The sequence below is a fragment of the Oncorhynchus clarkii genome, chromosome 4 (genome assembly GCF_045791955.1).
Source record: "Oncorhynchus clarkii lewisi isolate Uvic-CL-2024 chromosome 4, UVic_Ocla_1.0, whole genome shotgun sequence".
NCBI classification, from domain to species: domain Eukaryota; kingdom Metazoa; phylum Chordata; class Actinopteri; order Salmoniformes; family Salmonidae; genus Oncorhynchus; species Oncorhynchus clarkii.
In genome coordinates this window covers 36328849-36350699 of record NC_092150.1, presented here as the reverse complement: position 1 = coordinate 36350699, position 21851 = coordinate 36328849, and the positions used below count along the sequence as shown (strand labels likewise).

Here is a 21851-nt window from a genome sequence, read left to right as displayed (position 1 = left end):
ACTTATTCGAATGATTCAGTGTCCTGGCTTTATTGTGAGATCGTCCATGGTGTGCATGCAATGCAACTTCTGGAGAAGTGTGAATGTCATCTGATCTGTTAGATGGTTATGATTATGTTTATTAAATTATATTTGGCAGCAGTATAACGGTGAGTGGGCATTCTCCTTTATTCTTTATATTGGCTCTTTGTGCAGCGACTGTGAAAGGTTTGGATGTGTGTAACACCCTCCACAGTCTGCATTGTTTTAATATTATATGCACACAGTGAGAAATGATGGTGCCTGTTAGTGTATTTAGAGAGAGCCTATTTGAAACAAATGGTTTCAATCGTTTAGAATTTGATTAGAATTATTCGCTCTCGGGGCCTCCCGTTTGAGGCGTCACTACAGACCCTGGATCAATCCCAGCTGGCCGTGACTGGGAGACCCATGAGACGGCACACAATTGATCCAGTGTCGTCCGGGTTAGGGAAGGGTTTGGCCGGCCGGGGATTTCCTTGCCCCATTGAGCTCTAGCGACTCCTTGTGGTGGGCCAGGTGCCTGCAATGTGACTTCGATGAAGTCGAAGGTGTTTCTTCCGACACATTGGTGCGGCTGGCTTCCGGGTTAAGCGAGCAGTGTGTCAAGAAGCAGTAGGGCTTGGCATGGCTTCAGACCTTCGCCCCTCCCGAGTCTGAAGGGGAGTTACAGTGATGGGACAAGACTAACTACCAATTGGAAATCACAAAAAAGGGGTAAAAGTACAAAAAAATATATAGGAGTTGAAGTCGGAAGCTTACATACACTTAGGTTGGAGTCATTAAAACTCGTTTTTCAACAACTATGCCATATATTTTGTGAAGTGCACCAGTCCCTCCTGCAGCAAAGCACCCCACAACATGACACTGCCACCCCCGTGCTTCACGGTTGGCATGGGGTTCTTCGGCTTGCAAGCCCCCCCCCTTTTTTCTCCAAACATAACGATGGTCAATATGGCCAAACAGTTCTATTTTTGTTTCATCAGACCATCAGTTGCAAACCATAGTCTGGTCTTCCTGGCTGATTGGCCTGTCAGGTTGTGTCGATATAGGACTTGTTTTACTGTGGATATAGATAATTTTGTACCTTATTCCTCCAGCATCTTCACAAGGTCCTTTGCTGTTGTTCTGGGATTGATTTGCACTTTTCGCACCAAAGTATGTTTCTAGGAGACAGAACGCGTCTCCTTCCCGAGCGGTATGAAGGCTGCGTGGTCCCATGGTGTTTATACTTGCGTACTATTGTTTGTACAGATGAATGTGGTACCTTCAGGCATTTGGAAATTGCTCACAAGGATGAACCAGGCTTGTGGAGGTCTACATTTTTTTTCCTGAGGTCTTGGCTGATTTCTTTTGATTTTCCCATGATGTCAAGCAAAGAGGTACTGAGTTTGAAGGTAGGCCTTGAAATACAACCACAGGTACACCTCCAATTGACTCAAATGATGTCAATTAGCCTATCAGAAGCTTCTAAAGCCATGACATAATTTTTCTGGAATTTCCAAGCTGTTTAAAGGCAGGCACAGTTAACTTACTGTATGTAAACTTCTGATCCACTGGAATTGTGGTACAGTGAATTATAAGTGAAATAATCTGTCTGTAAACAATTGTTGGAAAAATTACTTGTGTCATGCACAAAGTAGATATCCTAACCGACTTGCCAAAACTATAGTTTGTTAACAAGAAATATGTGGAGTGGTTGAAAAACAAGTTTTAATGACCCCAACCTAAGTGTATGTAAACATCCTGACTTCAACTGTAGTTGATTTTATTTAAAAAAAAAAAACATAGGGTTTGTCTATATATGGAAAAATACACATTTAAACATTTTTACCAATTGATTAGTCGAAATAACACTTTTGGCCGACCAAGATTTTTTTTTTTTTGTCGGGGACAGCCCTAAACAAGTGACATCATTAAGGGATCATAGCTTTCACCTGGATTCAACTGGTCAGTCATGGAAAGAGCATAATGTTTTGTACACTCAATGTATATTTCCTTATTGAAGCCATGCAATTACTTAGAACAATGTGGACAGCAAACAGGTTCAAGTTAACGTATTTCGCAAAGATGGGATAGGTCTACATGTTGTTATGTTGTTTCTGTAAGCTATTTAACAAACTATAACGGACTAACATTGGAATTGGAGTTGATGACAATGCAATACATAAAAACACACAACTTGAAGCAACCACGTATTTAGCTATGGAGCGCATTCTCATTGGCCAGTGAGGGGCCAAGTCTCGACACACCCACAACTGGTTTATTCATCAAAACCCAGCCCTTTGGCGCCACAGCCAGCAACGGCGGCCATAATTCTGGATGTGAAAATAGCAAAAATAGTTCTGACACAGCCCTGAACCTATTGCGCTACCGTCAGAACGTAGATTTAACATTTTGTTAGATCGGTCCGAAAAATGCCCCTGGTCTTGGTCTTTCTAATGAGAAAGTGGTTTATAGACCCACATTCACTCTGGGGAATGGTGGATGTAGAAATATAGCCACCACTAACAAGCCATGTTGAAAAGACAATAGAAGAGTTGTATACTGGTGTCTGGTACGTTAGGTTAATACTTCCAAGGGGCGCTGTGAGAGTAATACCACGAGAAAAAAAAAGACCAAAACCAGTGAAAGTTGTCTTGCTTTTTCCGCGGGTAATGGTTTGCAGCATGCCCATACTAAATCACACACACACATATAGGCTAGGCCTACACACGCGAAGCCAGTGAAAGTATCATATCCTATTCCTTATAGTTGTGGTTATTAAGTCCAAATGTTCCTGTTTCACTATTAGCAGAACACACACACACACACTTTCACTCCTTGGAGCATTTTGGAGGTGGGGGAGTGGGGTTATGTCAAACACACACACCAATTAACTTCCTGTTCCCGTAAGGTACGTAAAACCACCAAGTTTCACCTGGTCTCACTGCACATCCGTGTGCACGTGTGTGTGCATGGACTTTTGCACACACACCCAAAACCACAGACCATAATGATATATTGTCCATGTCACTACTTATATCAGATCAATTTAGATTGTGTGTGTGTACAGAACGAAGATTCACTGAGAATTCATGTTTGACATTTCCTGCACTGTGCAGATGACACACACAAGGAGCTCCCCCACCCACAAAAAAACAAACAACTTCTTAAGAGAGAATATAGAGAGAAAATGAAAGAGAGAGAGGAAAAATATACAAAGGGTAGACATCAAGCCCATAGAGAAAACTCATTTTTGAACCCCTGGCTAAGTGCATCCAAGCACTGTTTACAGTAACACTTCAAAACAGACACACAGAGACATTACAGTATGTACTCCACATATGACATACACATAAACCACAAAACACACAGGGCTGCTCAGACAGTCCCCTGAATTCCCCTGACAGTGGTCAGGTTTAGTATATTTCGAGGTAAGCCAAAAGACTACATACAGTGCCTTCGAAAAGTATTCAGACCCCTTGATAAAATCATTTTTTCCCCTCAAATCTACACAGAATTCCCCATAATTTCCAATTTACATAAGTATTCAGACCCTTTCCTTAGTACTTTGCTGAAGCACCTTTGGCAGCGATTACCACTGAGTCTTCTTGGGTATGACGGTACAAGCTTGGCACACTGGTCCACTGGTGGACTCCAATCAAGATGGAGAAACATCTCAACGATGATCAATGGAAACAGGATCCACCTGAACTCAAGTTCAAGTCTCATAGCAAAGGGTCTGAATACTTATGTAAATAAGGTTTTTGTTTTTTAATACATTTGCAAAAAAAAATAATGTTTTCACTTTGTCGTTATGGGGTATTCTGTGTAGCTTGCTGAGGATTTAAAAAAATGTATTTTATCAATTTTAGAATAAGGCTGTAATGTAACAAAATGTGGAAAAGGTCAAGGGGTCTGAATATTTTCCGAAGGCACTATAGGTCAGGGGTTATTATGGGTAAACCCCCCTCTCTCTGTTACACATGTGGCTTGGCTCAGAAACTCAACATTGCGAAGGCAATCTCTGAAAACATTTGGGAAATTGCATTTTAAAAGTCTATCAACAGTGCAGAGGTCGTTAATCTGTGTTTGTTTGAATCCTGGCCATAGCGCATAATGTCCTGCGATTAAGGTGTGCAGTCCCTCCAATTGAAGTAGACAGCATAGACCTGTGTGTGTGTATACCTGTGGGTGTTCCGCAGTCTCTCCAGTCGAAGTGTCCAGCATAGATGCCTGGTTCCAGGGATCCTACGATGGGATCAGACTTCCTCTCGATGTAGGCATCAAACAAACTCTCATCTAGCTCCTTCACAGCATGTACAGTCACCTGGAAACAGAGGTAGAGACAAACCTAAATAACACAACTACACAAACACTAACCTGGGAGCAGATTTCAATGTCTTTTATTTAGAAATCCCTTCCAACATCAGCAGTTGTCGCAAAGTGCTTTTACAGTAACTTTATTGGTGGTCTTATAGTCACAATATTGTTCCCTAGGCAAAAACCCAATAAACTGCCCTGAGTGGCTTTGAACCAACTGCTACAGGCGCTCAGCTGTCTTTACGGGAAGGTCCAACCAATATGTGAGAGAGAGAACGAGACTGACTCAGAGATCTGACATTTAAGTGTTTAAAGAGAAAGTGAGTGTAATTGCTCTGCCCTGAAACAAACTTCTTTCTCATCATATCTTCGGTGACAAACATTCTTCTTCACAGAACAGCAAAAACTAAACACCAAAATATCTAAGGGGCCAGTTAACGGTTTGTTGTTTCTAAAGTTGCAGCTTCCCAAGGTTGTGCGTGTGTGTGTGTGTCCTCTCTACTCACCCGTGTGATCTTCTCAGTCCCGGTGAATCCGTGTCGCTCAAAGTGTTCAGCCAGATTAAGGAAGGTGTGTTTCTCCAGGTACTGACAGTTACTGAGGATGATCAGCAGACGCTGCTCCTACACACACGCGCGTGCGTGCAAGTACACACACAAACACACAGAATTTTAAAGGTCAGAACATTGGATTTGTCATATTGAGTGGTCTCTGAACATTATCTGCCAGTAATCTCATCTTTGACTCCAACCCTGTTTTACTGCATACCACACACTCCGGGTTTCCCTCTGATACAAGTTAAATGAGAACAGCTACCTCACTGACATGATTAGTGTAACAGGTAGGGTTCACTCTTAACACAAAAACCGTCACAGGCCAACAGCCACTGACCTTTGATTTTGTCAATTAAATTATTATTATTATTTTTTAATGTCCTGCTCCTTCCCTGACTTTTCCTAAATGTTTGTATTTTACACTGCTCATTTGTCAAAATTTTGAAATCACAAACAGAAAAGTATTGAGCCTTTGTACCATTTGTTTCCACACCTATTCCCAACTTAACCCGCCAAGACAATGTGCTGTTGGATGTTGGTACCCAGTCCCAAGCTAATGAGTCTCTCTCTCCTCACTGAATGAATGTCAAATAGGTGAATGGGCGATAATTGTGCACCTTACTTCACAATTGAATTTAAATGAGGCCTAACTGAATGATAAGGAAAGACAATAGTGTAATGATGAGTTTGTGTAATGCCTATTTAATCAGCAACCAATAATTTGACAATAACCTCAAGGAGTGAGGGTGAGGCCAAGAGAACTAATCTGGGGGAAGTGTTTGGAGTCAAAATAGGATATCGTCGGGTCCCAGGTGGAGTAAAATGAGTTGGTTGACCCTCGAATGGTATACTTAAATTTATTCTAATTTTAGGAACAGCATCAAATCTTTGAGCCAAAGAGAAGCTACGGGTGGATTTACAGATTTTTACAATCCAATAAACTCCTTCTGCGGGTCAACAGAGAGGCAAAGGCATCTTAGCTGTCTATTGGTCAGGGAAGGATTGTTGTTTGGTGCTCCAAAAATAACTATTTCTGTACTAGGCTGCAACTCTATACCAAATGCTTCAGAAAGGGTTTTAAATATAGTGGACCAATAGCCTATCAGATGGGGACAGGACCAGAACATGTGAGTCAAGTCCACCAAGGAGCTTTTACATTGGTCAAATGTACCTTCAACGTTTGGGTAGAATTTGGACAATCTGGCCTTACTGATATGGATACAGTGAAGTACCTTAAACTGTACAAGGCTGATTAAGAGGAGCTTCCATTTACCCTAAGTAAGGAACTATTCCAGACTTTGTCAGATCTCTCCGCCAAGTCCTTTACCCCACTCAGATCAGATTTGATTAAGTGACGGATTATCAAGGGACATGAACGATTATCTAAAAAATATGGGAGATGAGTCCCTTTAGTTGAAAAGGTGTTTTCAAAAGGGCATTCAAACTCGATCCGGGTGATAGAATTGGAAAGGCGGGGGGGGGGGGGGGGGGGGCTTTGATTGCAAATAAACTGGCGGATTTGGAAATACTCAAATAAACTTGAATGGGGTAGATTCAATTTGATAGAAAGGTCATCGAAATTGGCAAAGGTGCCATCAATATAAAAGGTAATTAAACTTAGTAAAGCCATTCCTCTGCCACAGCGTAAAAGCTGAATTTGCCTGGAAAGAAGAGTTGATTATTACATATATGACCATGAATAGAAAAATCACAGAATGTAAAACATTTATGGAATTGAGTAAAAGATTTGAGTATTGACGACAATTGGATTGGCTGTGTAGCGCAAAGCTAACAGAGGAAGATTGGAGGTGACGAAAGCTGACAAAGAGGAAGAGAAACAGTAGTTGGCTTCTGTTTGACACCAGTCAGTTTCTGGGGTGCGAAGCCAAGTAAACAATCTTTAGTATATTTCACGGCCTAGTAATAATACATGAAGTTAGGAAGGGCTAGTCCTCCATGTGTAATATCTCTCTGGAGGAATGCTTTACGTATTCTTGAAATCCGACTGCCCCGTTTAAAAAAAAAATATGAAAAAAAAGACTTGTGAAGAGAGGGAGACGTTGGAACAAATACTGAAATTTGGGCAATTACATTCCTCTTAATACAATTCACTTTACCAGCTAAAGTAAAATGGAGAATACTCCATCTCTGAAAGCCCAGTTTAAGTGTGCTAATCAGGGGGATAAAGTTCTCATCGTGGAGGGAAGACGAGGTACGGGTGATATTGATGCCTAAATATTTAAAGCCAGACTTGGACAAACGAAATGGAATAGTGTCTCGTGGAATGTGTAAAGCTAATTCATTAATAGGAAAACATACATTTTTTTGAAAAAAATTCAATTTCTGACCTGAAAATACAACAAACCTACACAGTAGGTCCACTGTATCAGGGACACACTCTTCGGGGTCTGAGAGATATAAAAACAAGTCATCTGAATACAAGGAAACTTTGTGTTCCAGTCCACATCTGTAGATACCATGTATTAAGGGTGTGTCCTTTAGCATAATAGAAGGGGGTTCTAGTAACAGAGGGGACAATGGATATCCTTGGCGTGTGACCCTTGATAATGGGAAATACTGTGAACAAAGTTTGTTTGTAGGTACTGATGCCTTGGATGATGAGTACAACAGTTGGACCCAAGAAATGAGGTTCGCACCAAAGCCAAATTCTCCTCAGTACAGAGAATAAATATTGCCATTCTACCCTGTCAAATGCCTTCTCCGCATCTAAAGACATAATTACTTCAGGAACATCCGAAGATGCAGGAACGTATCACATTAAGCCGATGTTGACTGTTAGAAAAGGGATGGCAACCGTTAATAAACCCTGTCTGATCCGTTGATATGTCGTCTGTCATAGTGGACTCTATTCGAGAGGCGAGCAATTTCGCAAATATTTTAACATCTGCATTTAAAAGTGGGATCGGTCTGTATGAACCACATTCAGACGCACCTTTGCCGTGTTTTAACAACAGTGTGATCGACGCCTCTGTCAGGGTTTGGGGTAAAACACCATGGTCCTGGGTGTTTTCTAACATTTCCAGCAGGAGAAGCGCCAGGTTGGCAGAAAACCTGTAGAATTTGATTGGGTAGCCATCTGGGCCAGGGGATTTCCCACTTTGCATTGCTGTAATTGAATGAAAAATCTCCTCGAATTGCAAAGAAGTTGATCAATTTCCCCTCTCTTCTCTGTACTACTCTGGTAGGAGTTTCCGAATGGTCAAGAAAATCATTCATAATTGAATTGTCTTCAGGTGATTCTGATGTTTAAAGGTCTGAATAAAATGGTTTTGAAAGTATTATTGATTTCAGTGGGACTAACTGATAAAACACCTGAGGAATTTGAGGGATCAGCTGTGAGGCAGATTTGAACTCGAGTTGAGAAGCTAGAAGTCGACCAGCCCTTTCTCCATGCTGGTAAACAAAACCTGCGTGCGTGAAGTAGCTGCTACTCAGCCTTATCAGTGGATAGTAAATTGTACTGAGTTTGAAGACTCAGCCTTTCTTTATGATGTTCTGGTGATGGAAATGTGGAGTATTGTTGGTCTAATTCCAGAATGGCGTCGATCAGCTGCTGTTGTTTAATTTTCCGTGGTTTATTGAGGAGAGGAATAGGACATTTGTTCTGAGAGGATAAACACTTTTAAGTGTTTCCCAAAGTGTAGACAGAGATCGAATCTGTTTTATTTGTCTCAATAAAGACATCAATTGCATTCGATAGAATTGGGCAGAAGGAATTGTTTGAAAGTAAAGATGAGATGAGTCTCCATGGGGGGGGGGTATAGTTCAATGAGAATGAGAGGTCGAGTGACAGAGGAGCATGGTCACTAACAACAACTGCAGAGTATTCTACTTTCTTTACAGATGGGAGAAGGGCTTTATCTACAAAAAAATAAAGACAATTCCTTGTTATTGGAAAAAAGGAATCTCCATGGATCTACACATCCTGCCAGTCTCATGAATGTAGACAAAGCGCTGGACATTTTTGAGGGAGAGGGTTTGAGGGAGAGGGTTTGAACGCCTTGAATTGGATCACAATTCAAGTCACCTCCAAAAATGAAATAGTGTGAGAGTTGAGATTGGGCAGCAAAGAAATAAGTTTGTTAAAAAAAATCTACATCATCCCAATTGGGAGCATAAACATTTACAAGCAAAACAAAAAAAGGTGTGAAAGAGAGAACCAGATACCATAACAAAACGCCCCTGTGGATCCGAGATTATGTCAGGAGAGGTAAATTGTACTTTCTTTGAGTAAGTATTGCTGTTCCCCTTGACTTAACATTGCATTTTGAATGCAAGTGTGTCAAAAATAAGGGTCCTCTCCCTCGTAAAAGACACGAAAAGTTGAGGAGCTGAAACTTGACCCCTTCTTGTAGAGACAGGTTTTGATTTCCTTGAATTCAGCTTCGAGGTTGGCACACAGGTCCAGGTAGAATCATATATCTTGGCCACGGAATTTTGCTCCCTCGCCCAGCACGTTGCACGTTCCTAATCTTGGTAATGATGAAAGTGGGCTATGATTGCCCTAGGCTGCTCCCCTGAGCTGGGATTGGGGGCGAGGGATCTGTGTGTTCGGGCGAGACACCATTTCCCATCACTACTACCAGCATGTCAGAGACAAATTTCACAGGGTTGACTAGTCTCAACGATCCAGATATTTTCCCTTCTGGTTTAATTCTCCAACGAATCTACCCATATGCGAGGCAGCTGCCTCTACTAGCTCGGCAATATGCTTGGCGTTGTTAGTGGAGAAACCTTCTCGTGTAGTGAGGCGTTGCCCAAAAGTGTTGACTATTTCCCAAAAGGCATCAACGATAGTTTGGAGAGGTGCCAGCGAAGGGCTGATGACAGAAGCCATATCCTCTTTTAGGCTACTTATTTGTTTAGCTAGCTCAGCTACAAGCGTGGTCATAGACAAGGCCTCCGACTCTGCATCAGGGCTGGCCGTGGCAGCCATTTTCAGTGTTCGAGTAGTTGGTTCGGCCTTCGACGATGTGTTGGTTGTAGCAGTTCTCTTCGGTTTGGTCTAGCTCATGGTACCATAATAAGTGATTAAAAGAATATAACCAACCTATACAGCAACAGAAAAACTAACAGCGGTGTCTAAAAACGTAAAAATTAAAGTTTTAATTAGGGACCTATCTCAAAAACGTCTTCGTACATCGCCCGAGCGGAAGTCCACCGCAAAACATTTCCTTGACTCTATCCAAGTTGATGAGCGGGAAACAAACAATGCCTGCACAGCCGGCCCATTGAAACGACACCGAAATTCATTTCACACATAAGAGTTAGCCTATAGACAAGATAACATTTACAATAATCTGACGAGTGACAATATTAGGCCTATCAGTTTGTACATGATGAGATGGGCGCATCTTGCAATTGACAGATAGAGGGAAAGGAGTATCAATTTGTCAAATCCTCCATCAGAGTCACATGCAGGTAAAACATTTTGATTTCTATATAGTATCAGAAAGAGCATATTCTGCAGCTTCTATGACACGTACCTTTGTCAAATAACTCTCAAATTCAAGAGGTGCATCTCTATTTACCAATGTCACTTTTTCCAAGAATATCCGTGCTGTCCATGCATTCAGCACATGACCACTCGAGTGGCAGCATTGCGGTGGCTACTAAGCAAATACTAGTAACCTAATAACATTTAAATATGCTATTCTGTTATCAATGGATGAATGGGCGATAGAAACCAAATAGAAACTGATAATGGTGCATGTGACTTCAATGAGCTGAATGATGAGGAGGGTGATTCAACTAGATTTATCTGAATAATGGGGGTGAAGAGGATGATTGAATTTAGAACAATAGTGTAATGATGATGAATTGTGGGCTGTCTAATTATTGTATTATGAAAGGCTGAAAATTGTATATAATTTCCCATCGGAGAGTCAAATCAGACACTGAGTGTAGTTCAGAATGGCAAACCGAACCAAACGAATGGACGCACAGACAGACTAGATGAATTGGAGTAACGAATATGGAGCTTGAAAATCGACATTGCTGATGAAGAGTCTTCATCTGATTCTGATGCTGACTTCGAGCCTCCGTCTCCGATGCCGGAGTCTTGCCGCGGAAAAACCAGAACAGAGCCAACTGAGGCGGTGAGCCCAACTGCCACCATGAGACAGGAGTCTGGGAGGGACGGCACGGTTTGGGTAGAAAAGAGTGACGAGTTTATGTGGCATGCAGATGTTGTAGCACATCAAAGATTGTACTGTTGCTCATGCGCACAGAAAAATAAACAGTATGTGGGACATGTCTATGGATGAACTCAAAGCATTTATGGCACTCTTGTATGTCTGTGGGGCATACGGCGGTAAGAGCATGGATGTGGAGTTATTTTGGTCTGATAGGTATGGTGTGGACTTTTTCAGAGAGACCATCCCACGCAACCTCTTCCCAGAGATTATGCAACACCTGTGGCAGGTGCTCATAAAACAAGGCTCGTGAAAACTGTGTGCAGTGCCACCAATTTATTTCCGGGTCTTTGTGTGAGCAAAGCAAAAGTGAAGAGGCGACTCCGAGATGCTAGCGTTCTAGGTTCCTCTGTCCAGTGTCTGTGGAATATAAAAGGCCACTCTAACATGTGCAGGTTTGTCACACAACACAATGCCACAGAGTGGAATTGGCATGCTGACTGTAGGAATGCCCATCAGAGTTGGTTAATTTCTCTATCATAAGCTGCCTCCAACATCATTTTAGAAAATTTGGCAGTACGTCCAACCGGCCTCACAACCACGTGTAACTACGGCCGGCTCAAGACCCCCACATCCGGTTTCTGAGGAGTATTTTGGACTGTAATAAAGCCCTTTTGAGGGGAAAAACCCATTCTGATTGGCTGGGCCTGGCTCCCCAGTGGGTGGGCCTATTCACTCCTAGGCACACCAATGGCTGTGCTCCTGCTTAGTCATGTGAAATCAATAGAATCGGGGCTAATAAATTAATTTCAAGTGACTGATTCACTTATATGAACTGTAACTCAGTAAAATTGTTGCATTTTGCGTTTAGATTTTTGTTTTGTTTTGCTTGGCAGGTAGCCTAGCGGTTATAGCGTTGGGTCAGTAATTGAAAGGTTGCTGGATCGAATCCCCGAGCTGAACAAGGCAGTTAACCTACTGTTCCCCATGACCCGTCATTGTAAATAAGAATTTGTTTTTAACTGACTTGCCTAGTTAAATAAAGGTTCAATAAAATGAAAATAAAAAAGTATCTTACTATGAATATTTCTTCATGCAATTAATGCTTTACAATGGTTTATGCACTATTTATCAAGCGTTGGTGCTCATAAATAAACTCTGGGCATCTGCTCTGAATATTGCCTGGCTGTCAGTCTCACCATCTCACCCCTGCTAGAGACTAGGGGAAACCCCGTCTGCCCCCTGCTCTATTTCCCTTTACCAGAAAAACCCTACACACACACACTCCTCTGTCACCCCCCCCCCCACCCCCCCACCCCCCCACATGACACCCATGCCATTCACTCTCATCTCAACATATAGTATTTACAGGAAATAAGGTTGTGCCTGCTTCCTGTCCACAACCAGGAAACAGCATCATAACACAGAGTGGTTTGGTTTGCCAGTGAAAGAGATACATGTGTGTGTTTGTTTGGTGTGTGTGTGTGTGTGTAGTGGGGTGAGATTGTAAGAGAGATAGAGCGCGAGAAAGAACCCTCATTGAGAACGCTTACTGACATCGGTAATCCTGTAGAGTGAAATTGAGGCCAATAGTCTCAGAATGAGAAAAATAAGATTTTCGTACCAGTGTTGGACAGAAGTCCTCCTGAATGCCACTGAACAAGTTTGGAGAGGCCAGGTCCACGGACATACTGAGAACACACACCGAAGAGTTTAAAAAACACTAATGCAGACATACAAAAGAACACTGGAAGTAAAGTCCCTGCCTGTACTCACCGTGAGGTGTCGATGTCTCTGTCTGTTTTAGTGCTCAGCTGCTCCAGGCAGTTGATGAACACCTGGAATAGGTGTTACAGGTCAGTCACATATACAGATCAGTTACTCAGACACACCTAGACAACAGTAACAGTGTACTATATTCTAAATGTCTACTGAATGGGGTGAATGGATTGCACTGTAAACCTACAGTAAAACTACCTAGAATCTGTAGTGATTCCTTTGGTGTAATAGGAGTGTAATCCTAGTCTCTTATCTACTCTGTACCATACCTTATTGATGTCCTTCCAGAGCTTTTCCACTTGCTCTCGAACCTGCTCGGAAAGTAACATCATCTACATGTCTACTGAATTTGAACTGAATTTGTGCACTGAAGACCTACAGTAAACGACTGGTTTCTGTAAGTATTCCTATGGTGAAATATGACGTAATCCTTGACTCTACTTTGTACCGTACCTTCATGATCCTCCCACAGAGCTTCCTGGCCCCTTCATGCTACAAAGTTAAAAAGTCTACAATAATCTAAGGGCCAGTTCAACGGACATAGATAGACTAATCTCAGTGGAGATTCTCCATTGAAAGTCCAGGACTAGTTTTAATGTGTCCTGGAAACTGTCCCTAAATGCCTACCGGACTTCTGCATTGTAGCTTATAGACAACCTGTGACCTGTAGGAGTCCCTTCAGTGTAGACAGAGTGAAATATAGAGTAAACTTATTCTCTAGTGACATTCACACCATACCTTCATTGCTAAACTACCAGTAAATTGAAGGGATTCCTATGTTGAACTATACTGTAATATGAATCTCTACTCCGTATTATTGTGGTAAAATATACTGTAAACCTAGTCTGCAGTGACTGTACAGTACCTTTATGATGTCCACACAGAGCTCTGAGGCCTGGTCCTGATCCAACTGGAGGATCTGAAGACAGGAGAGGAGAGCAAGGTGAGACAGGACACTCAGCCGCATAAAACAACTATCACACTGTAACGTGGTCCAATACAACAACATATCCAGGTAACTACCAAAATAAAGGAAACACTTGAGTAAATGAGGGACACAACATATATTGAAAGCAGGTGCATCCACACAGGTGTGGTTTGTCAATTAAGCAATTAATATCCCATCATGCTTAGGGGTCATGTATACAAATGTCCAGTTGCCCATCATTTTGGCTACCATGGCTAGAAGAAATCTCAGGGACTCTGAAAGAGGGGTCTCAAAGGAGCATAGGGGGTTTAAAGGGTGTGTGTGTGTCTCATTCACCAAATCTCAACCCGAATTGAACACTTAAAGGAGATTATGGACCGAAGCCTGAGAATCTATGCCAAGGTGCAGTGAAGCTGATCTGTTGGCTCGCGTTGGACCAACACCCCATTGAGACACTTTATGTTGGTGTTTCCCTAATTTTGGCAGTTACCTGTAGTTCACATAGATGAATGAGATTCTGTGATAGTGTAATATGTGTGTGTTTCTTACATTGACCTCCCCAGGTTTGGTCTCCATGGGTTCTTTGAGTGACTGCAGCATCTGCACCATGCACTGCTCAAACTGGGCCGGCTGCTCACAACGCACAGATCGAATACATACAGTGTATTCAGAAAGTATTCAGACCACTTCACATTTTCCACATTTTGTTACGTTACAGCCTTATTCTAAAACTGATACAATTATATTTTTTTCTCATCAATCTACACACAATACCCCATAATGACAAAGCAAAACTGTTTTTTAGAAATGTTTGCAAACGTATTAAAAATAAAGAACAAAAACCTTATTTACATAAGTATTCAGACCCTTTGCTATGAGACTCGAAATTGAACTCAGGTGCATCCTGTTTCCATTGATGATCCTTGAGATGTTGCTACAACGTAAATGGAGGCTGTGGTAAATTCAATTGATTAGACATAATTTGGAAAGGAACACACCTGTCTATCTAAGGTCCCACACTGGACAGTGCATATCAGTTAACCCACTGTTCCCCGGGCACCGAAGACGTGGATGTCGATTAAGGCAGCCCCCAGCACCTCTCTGGTTCAGAGGGGTTGGGTTAAATGCGGAAGACCCATTTCAGTTGAAAGCATTCAGTTGTACAACTGATTAGGTAACCCCTTTCCCTTTCGGAGCAAAAACCAAGCCATGAGGTCAAATAAATTGTCTGTAGAGGCACAGATCTGGGGAAGGGTACCAAAACATTTTCGCAGCATTGAAGGTCCCCAAGAACACAGTGGCCTCCATCATTCTTAAATGGAATAAGTTTGGAACCACCAAGACTCTTCCAAGAGCAGGCTGCCTGGCCAAACTGAGCAACTGGGGGAGAAGGGTCTTGGTCAGGGAGGTGACCAAGAACCCGATGGTCACTCTGACAGAGCTCCAGAGTTCCTCTGTGGAGATGGGAGAACCTTTCAGAAGGACAACCATCTCTGCAGCACTCCACCAATCAGACCTTTATGGTAGAGTGGCCAGACGGAAGCCACTCCTCAGTAAAAGACAACAGTCCGCTTGGAGTTTGCTAAAACGCACCTAAAGACTATCAGACCATGAGAAACAAGATTCTGTGATCTGATGAAACCAAGATTGAACTCTTAGACCTGAATGCCAAGCGTCACGTCTGGAAGACACCTAGCACCATCCCTACGGTGAAGCATGGTGGTGACAGCATCACGCAGTGGGGATGTTTTTCAGTGACAAGGACTGGGAGACTAGTCAGGATAAAGGGAATGATGAACTGAGCAAAGGCTGTAAGGCTGTAATCGCTGCCAAAGGTGTTTCAACAATGTACTGAGTAAAGAGTCTGAATACTTAGATTATCTATAAAACATTTGCAAAGATTTTGAAAAAATGAGATGCTTTGTCATTATGGGGTTTTGAGTGCAGATTGATGAGAAAAATATATATACATACACACACCTACACTACCGTTCAAAAGTTTGGGTTCACTTAGAAATGTTTTTCATGAAAACATACATGAAATGAGTTGCAAAATGAATGAAGGTTATAAATAATGATTCTTAATTGAAATAATAATTGTGTCCTTCAAACTTAGCTTTCGTCAAAGAATACTCCATTTGCAGCAATTACAGCCCTGCAGACCTTTGGCATTCTAGTTGTCAATTTATTGAGGTAATCTGAAGAGATTTCACCGCATGCTTCCTGAAGCACCTCCCACAAGTTGGATTGGCTTGATGGGCACTTCTTACGTACCATACGGCCAAGCTGCTCCCACAACAGCTCAATAGGGTTGAGATCTGGTGACTGTGCTGGCCACTCCATTATAGACAGAATACCAGCTGACTGCCTCTTCCCTAAATAGTTCTTGCATAGTTTGGAGTTGTGCTTTGGGTCATTGTCCTGTTGTAAGAGGAAATTGGCTCCAATTAAGCACTGTCCACAGGGTATGGCATGGCATTGCAAAATGGAGTGACAGCCTTCCTTCTTCAAGATCCCTTCTACCCTGTACAAATCTCTCACTTTAACACCACCAAAGCACTCCCAGACCATCGCATTGCCTCCACCATGCTTGACAGATGGCGTCAAGCACTCCTCCAGCATATTTAGTTTTTTCCTGCATCTCACGAATGTACTTCTTTGTGATTTGAACACCTCAAACTTTAGATTTGCCTGTACATAACACTTTTTTTCCAATCTTCCTCTGTCCAGTGTCTGTGTTATTTTGCCCATCTTAATATTTTATTTTTATTGGCCAGTCTGAGACTTGGCTTTTTCTTCGCAACTCTGCCTAGAAGGCCAGCATCCCGAAGTCACCTCTTTACTGTTGACGTTGAGACCGGTGTTTTGCGGGTACCATTTAATGAAGCTGCCAGTTGAGGACTTGTAAGGCGTCCATTTCACTGTTCAGTGAAGGGAGTAGTACACAGCGTTGTACAAGATCTTCAGTTTCTTGGCAATTTCTCACATGGAATAGCCTTCATTTCTCAGAACAAGAATAGACTGATGAGTTTCAGAAGAAAGTTATTTGTTTCTGGTCATTTTGAGCCTGTAATCGAACCCACAAATGCTGATGCTCCAGATACTCAACTAGTCTAAAGAAGGCTAGTTTTATTGCTTCTTTAATCAGAACAACATTTCTCAGCTGTGCTAACCTAATTGTAAAAGGGTTTTCTAATGACCAATTTGCCTTTTAAATTATAAACTTTGATTAGCTAACACAACGTGCCATTGGAACACAGGAGAGATGGTTGCTGATAATGGGCCTCTGTATGACTATGTAGATCTCAGCTATTTCGAGCTACAATAGTCATTTACAACATTAGCGATGTCTACATTGTATTTCTGATCAATTTGTTGTTCTTTTAATGGACCAAAAAATTTGCCTTTCTTTCAAAAACAAGGACATTTCTAAGTGAACCCAAACTTTTGAACGGTAGTGTATATATTTTAGAATAAGGTTGTAACGTAACAAAATGTGGAAAAAGTCAAGGGGTCTGAATACTTTCCGAATGCACTGTGATTACACCATGACATATTTTATATCATACTGTATCTTACCATAATAAATCATGATATTTCACTAAGTGGAGTGTATATTATAGTAACTATAGCTTTACCAGGCTGGTGATTCCTTCATTGTCTACGACCCAGTCCTCTTTCTCTGCAACCCTTTTGACATCTGACAAAGCACATACAAAAACATTAATGATTGTAGAGGCTACAAATGTGTGCACTCTTTACATGATTTTTGATCTACTAGGTAGAAGATGGCTAACAACTGAATGGTCATGACCAGTTCACATTACATTTTAAATAGGACTGTGAGAGTTGTTTGGAGGAAGACTGCAGTAGAAAGTGAAATGACCCTCTAAACTAGTGTATAACTACCTTCAAAACCACCTTTAGTTGGTACTATCAACCCAGATGTTCTATAGAACTAGGACCACTGTCAGAATAACAAAACATGTTAACCACAAACCACCTTTCACTGAAAACTAACACTTTCTCTAACCTCATAACTCACCCCTTCCATTTCTCCTCTCCCCTATCCCCCAACCTCGCTATCCTTCCAGCTCCCCCTCTCTCCAGGGTGCAGAGGGCAGGATGACCAGTTGATGTCTCAGCTCCTACAGTAGATCCCTCCCTCCCTCCCTTCCACTCTGTGGTGTGGTGCAGGGTGACCAGTCAACAGTGGTGTCTCAGCTCCAACAGTAGATCCCCCCCCCTCCCATATCTCCATCCTCCCTTTTCTCACCCTCTGCGGTGTGGTGCAGGGTGACCAGTAGACAGTGGTGTCTCAGCTCTAACAATAGATCCTGGATCACCTGCAGTAGATCATTGGGGATCTCGAGAGCTACCAGAGCCTCAAAAATTATTCTGAAGACGTGGGAGAAAAAGAGATAGAAATGAGGGAGAAATAGAAGGCAGGAAAGACGGTGAGACAGTGGAGGTGGGATTGGGGGTCAGGAATATGGGGTACACACACACACACACACACACACACACACACACACACACACACACACACACACACACACACACACACACACACACACACACACACACACACACACACACACACACACAATCAGTGATCATCAATTAGATTCAGATTTATCTTGAGCGGATGGTCGGGGGGCTGAAACATAATTACAAATCATTTGTAGACTACAAACTGCAAATTGACCGCAAGAATGCAAAACAGATATAATATTTGACTAAAACATAATCAATTCAAACCTGGCTTACATTTGTACAAACAGTTGAAGTTGGAAGTTTACATACACGTAGGTTGGAGTCATTAAAACACATTTTTCAACCACTCCACAAATTTCTTGTTAACAAACTATAGTTTTGGCAAGTTGGTTAGGACATCTACTTCATGCATGACAAGGAATTTTTCCAACAACTCTTTGCTTGACATCATGGGAAAATCAAAAGAAATCAGCCAAGACCTCAGAAAATAAATTGTAGACCTCCACAAGTCTGGTTCATCCTTGGGAGCAATTTCCAAACACCTGAAGGTACCACGTTCATCTGTACAAACAATAGTACGCAAGTATAAACACCATGGAACCACGCAGCCGTCATACCGCTCTGGAAGGAGACGCGTTCTGCCTCCTAAAGATGAACGTACTTTGGTGCGAAAAGAGCAAATCAATCCCAGAACAACAGCAAAGGAGCTTGTGAAGATGCTGGAGGAAACAGGTACAAAAGTATCTATAGCCACAGTAAAACAAGTTCTATATCGACATAACCTGAAAGGCTGCTCAGCAAGGAAGAAGCCACTGCTCCAAAACCGCCATAAAAAAGCATGCCTACACATGGGGACAAAGATCGTACTTTTTGGAGAAATGTCCTCTGGTCGGATGAAACAAAAATTGAACTGTTTGGCCATAATGACCATCGCTATGTTTGGAGGAAAAAGGGGGAGGCTTGCAAGCCGAAGAACACCATCCCAACCGTGAAGCACAGGGGTGGCAGCATCATGTTGTGGGGGTGCTTTGCTGCACGAGGGACTGGTGCACAAACCAAAATAGATGGCATCATGAGGAAAGAAAATTATGTGGATATATTGAAGCAACATCTCAAGACATCAGTCAGGAAGTTAAAGCTTAGTCGCAAATGGGTCTTCCAAATGGACAATGACCCCAAGCATACTTCCAAAGTTGTGGCAAAATGACTTAAGGACAACAAAGTCAAGGTATTGGAGTGGCCATCACAAAGCCCTGACCTCAATCCTATAGAACATTTGTGGGCAGAACTGGAAAAGAATGTGCGAGCAAGAAGGCCTACAAACCTGACTCAGTTACACCAGCTCTGGCAGGAGGAATGGGCCAAAATTCACCCAACTTATTGTGGGAAGCTTGTGGAAGGCTACCCGAAACATTTGACCCAAGTTAAACAATTTAAAGGCAATGCTACCAAATACTAATTGAGTGCATGTAAACTTCTGACCCACTGGGAATGTGATGAAAGAAACAAAAGCTGAAATAAATAATTTGCTCTACTATTATTCTGACATTTCACATTCTTAAAATAAAGTGGTGATCCTAACTGGATTAAATGTCAGGAATTGTGAAGAACTGAGTTTAAATGTATTTGGTTAAGGTGTATGTAAACTTCCGACTTCAACTGTGTTTCTCTATTATGCGTGGGAATACTTCGGAACAGATTTCCAAAATTAAAATCACTTGGAGCTCATTTCCTTGTGTTTTTAGAGTCTTATGTCCAACAATAAAGATAATAATAATTGTCAGCGAATTTAGGGGGCCAAATAAAACCACCCACGAGCCAAATTCAGTGCGTGGGCCACCAGTTGGGGAACTCTGCACTACAGTGACATGTCCATACCTAACGATGTGTATGACCTGAGTGAGCCAGGGTCCAGTGAGCTCAGTCTTATTCTCCCAGCCACCGTACAATCTCAGCTCCAGCTCTGTCAGGGTGGAGGGGAGCAGAGCACCTCTCACCAGCTTCACCAAGCGATGAGTCACCTCCTCTATCATTTTCTATACAGACACACAGAAACAGACTTGAGTCCTATAACAATACAACAATACCACTTTGGACCATTACAAGGCACTGCCCATTTTGCTTTAGCTCTGAAAACTGTAGACACTGATGAGAGGGCATTCTTATGGTTATAAAAAGTGTATCTAAAACTATATCCAACACAACTCACCTTAAAGTCGTTCTGTCTCTGCCTGGCATTCTTCTTTGACTTTTCAACCTGGCCAGATTTCTCTCCAGTCTGATAAAAGCACACGTTTGACAACAGTGAAAATATGCTGTGTTGGATCATTACATTCATGACGCCCAATCACTGTCTGTTTTGCATACCTCGCTGAAGAGGCTGCCGTTGACGTAGGAGATCCAGAGCTTCCAGAAGTTGGGGAGCTGGCCAATCACCACGTCCGACAGCTTCTCCACAAACTGCACCTGCTGGGGTGTCTCATAATGCCAGGCTGCAACACACAAAGACAGGAGACAGACCGGTTATAGTGTAAATAAAAATACAGAATAGTTCACAATTAAACTTGACAAATGTACACAGTGGTGATGTTTTTTGGGGAAACATGTCCACAACCCTTTCAAAACTCCCAGGTTGAAAAGGTCTGGTAGAGTGTGTGTATTGTTATACTGTACTATAATATAGTAGGGTTACTCACTGCTGTGGCGTGGGGTATGCAAGATGCCCCCCTTATTCAGAGGAGCTGTGTCCCTGATCCTACTGAAAGCCGATGGGCGAGGGTCCCCCTCTAGATCCAGGGCTATGGCCCCCAAGCCCACTGAGATGGAGAGATAGAAGGAGAGGGGGAGAGAGAAAAAGAGAGAAATAAACCCACAGGAACACATACTTGAGAGATTAAATAAACCTTTTTCATAATAACTCCCCATTCCTCAATAATCTCAGCAGGCTTTCACACCAAACAATCCCTCACTCGCTCCTCTCCTCCGTTCTTTATTTGTCTTCTCGTCCACCTCTCCCCTGGCCAGTAACAGATAGAATGCCCTGTTGTTTCAGGGTGAGAGAGAAAAGTAAAAGGGGGAGGATGAGGAGAGGAGAAGCGAGCAAAGGGGAGCTGAAAAGAGTGCAACCCCACTGTTTGTACGGGGCAGAGGCGAACTGGGTTTAGCTGGGCCACACTGGGCACAGTGATGTCTGTGCGGATCTGGGTCAGATTACTCTGGCCTGATCAGGCCGCTCACTGCTCTCCACAAGATGGTGATAGAGAGCTACAGTGGTACTGCAGCCAGGGGGTGACTGGCTGACTGGCACTCTTATGCTGATGGCACGGTTATTTTGCACCCTTGCTTCCAGTGCACTTGGCTTAGTGCACTCCTGTGGGTCACTGGGAGAGGTTTGGTAAAGAAAACCTGGACGGGGTGAAAGGTAAGCCCCGTGACCTTTGGTCTTTGACATGAAAGTGAAACCTGCACTGATAAAAGACTATGATAGAAACTCAGGGTAAAGCACTAGTACAACAACACTACTAGAGCTTAAATAGCACGCCCACAGATCCTTATTGTAAACGCATTGAGAAAAATAACAGGGCTTATTTCCAGAACACAGTGAGTCACAAACTC

General features: G+C 42.5%; 1 protein-coding gene across 11 annotated transcripts in view; it reads right to left on the bottom strand.

The window, feature by feature from the left end:
- The window catches only part of LOC139406763 (exocyst complex component 2-like), an 85304-nt gene that overhangs the window by 7753 nt on the left and 55700 nt on the right, over nucleotides 1-21851 (bottom strand). For 8 of the 11 annotated variants that reach the window (XM_071149770.1, XM_071149776.1, XM_071149777.1 and 5 more), the window contains 12 exons: nucleotides 20933-21052; nucleotides 20604-20728; nucleotides 20446-20514; nucleotides 20115-20272; nucleotides 18016-18137; nucleotides 17378-17439; nucleotides 14289-14369; nucleotides 13677-13730; nucleotides 12809-12870; nucleotides 12657-12723; nucleotides 4830-4946; nucleotides 4189-4330 (listed from right to left, as the gene is read on the bottom strand). In XM_071149770.1, coding sequence (XP_071005871.1) covers nucleotides 4189-4330; nucleotides 4830-4946; nucleotides 12657-12723; nucleotides 12809-12870; nucleotides 13677-13730; nucleotides 14289-14369; nucleotides 17378-17439; nucleotides 18016-18137; nucleotides 20115-20272; nucleotides 20446-20514; nucleotides 20604-20728; nucleotides 20933-21052 — 1179 coding nt within the window. The remainder of the gene's footprint in view (nucleotides 1-4188; nucleotides 4331-4829; nucleotides 4947-12656; nucleotides 12724-12808; nucleotides 12871-13676; nucleotides 13731-14288; nucleotides 14370-17377; nucleotides 17440-18015; nucleotides 18138-20114; nucleotides 20273-20445; nucleotides 20515-20603; nucleotides 20729-20932; nucleotides 21053-21851) is intronic. The other 3 variants (XM_071149781.1, XM_071149780.1, XM_071149775.1) reach the window with 1 other exon arrangement.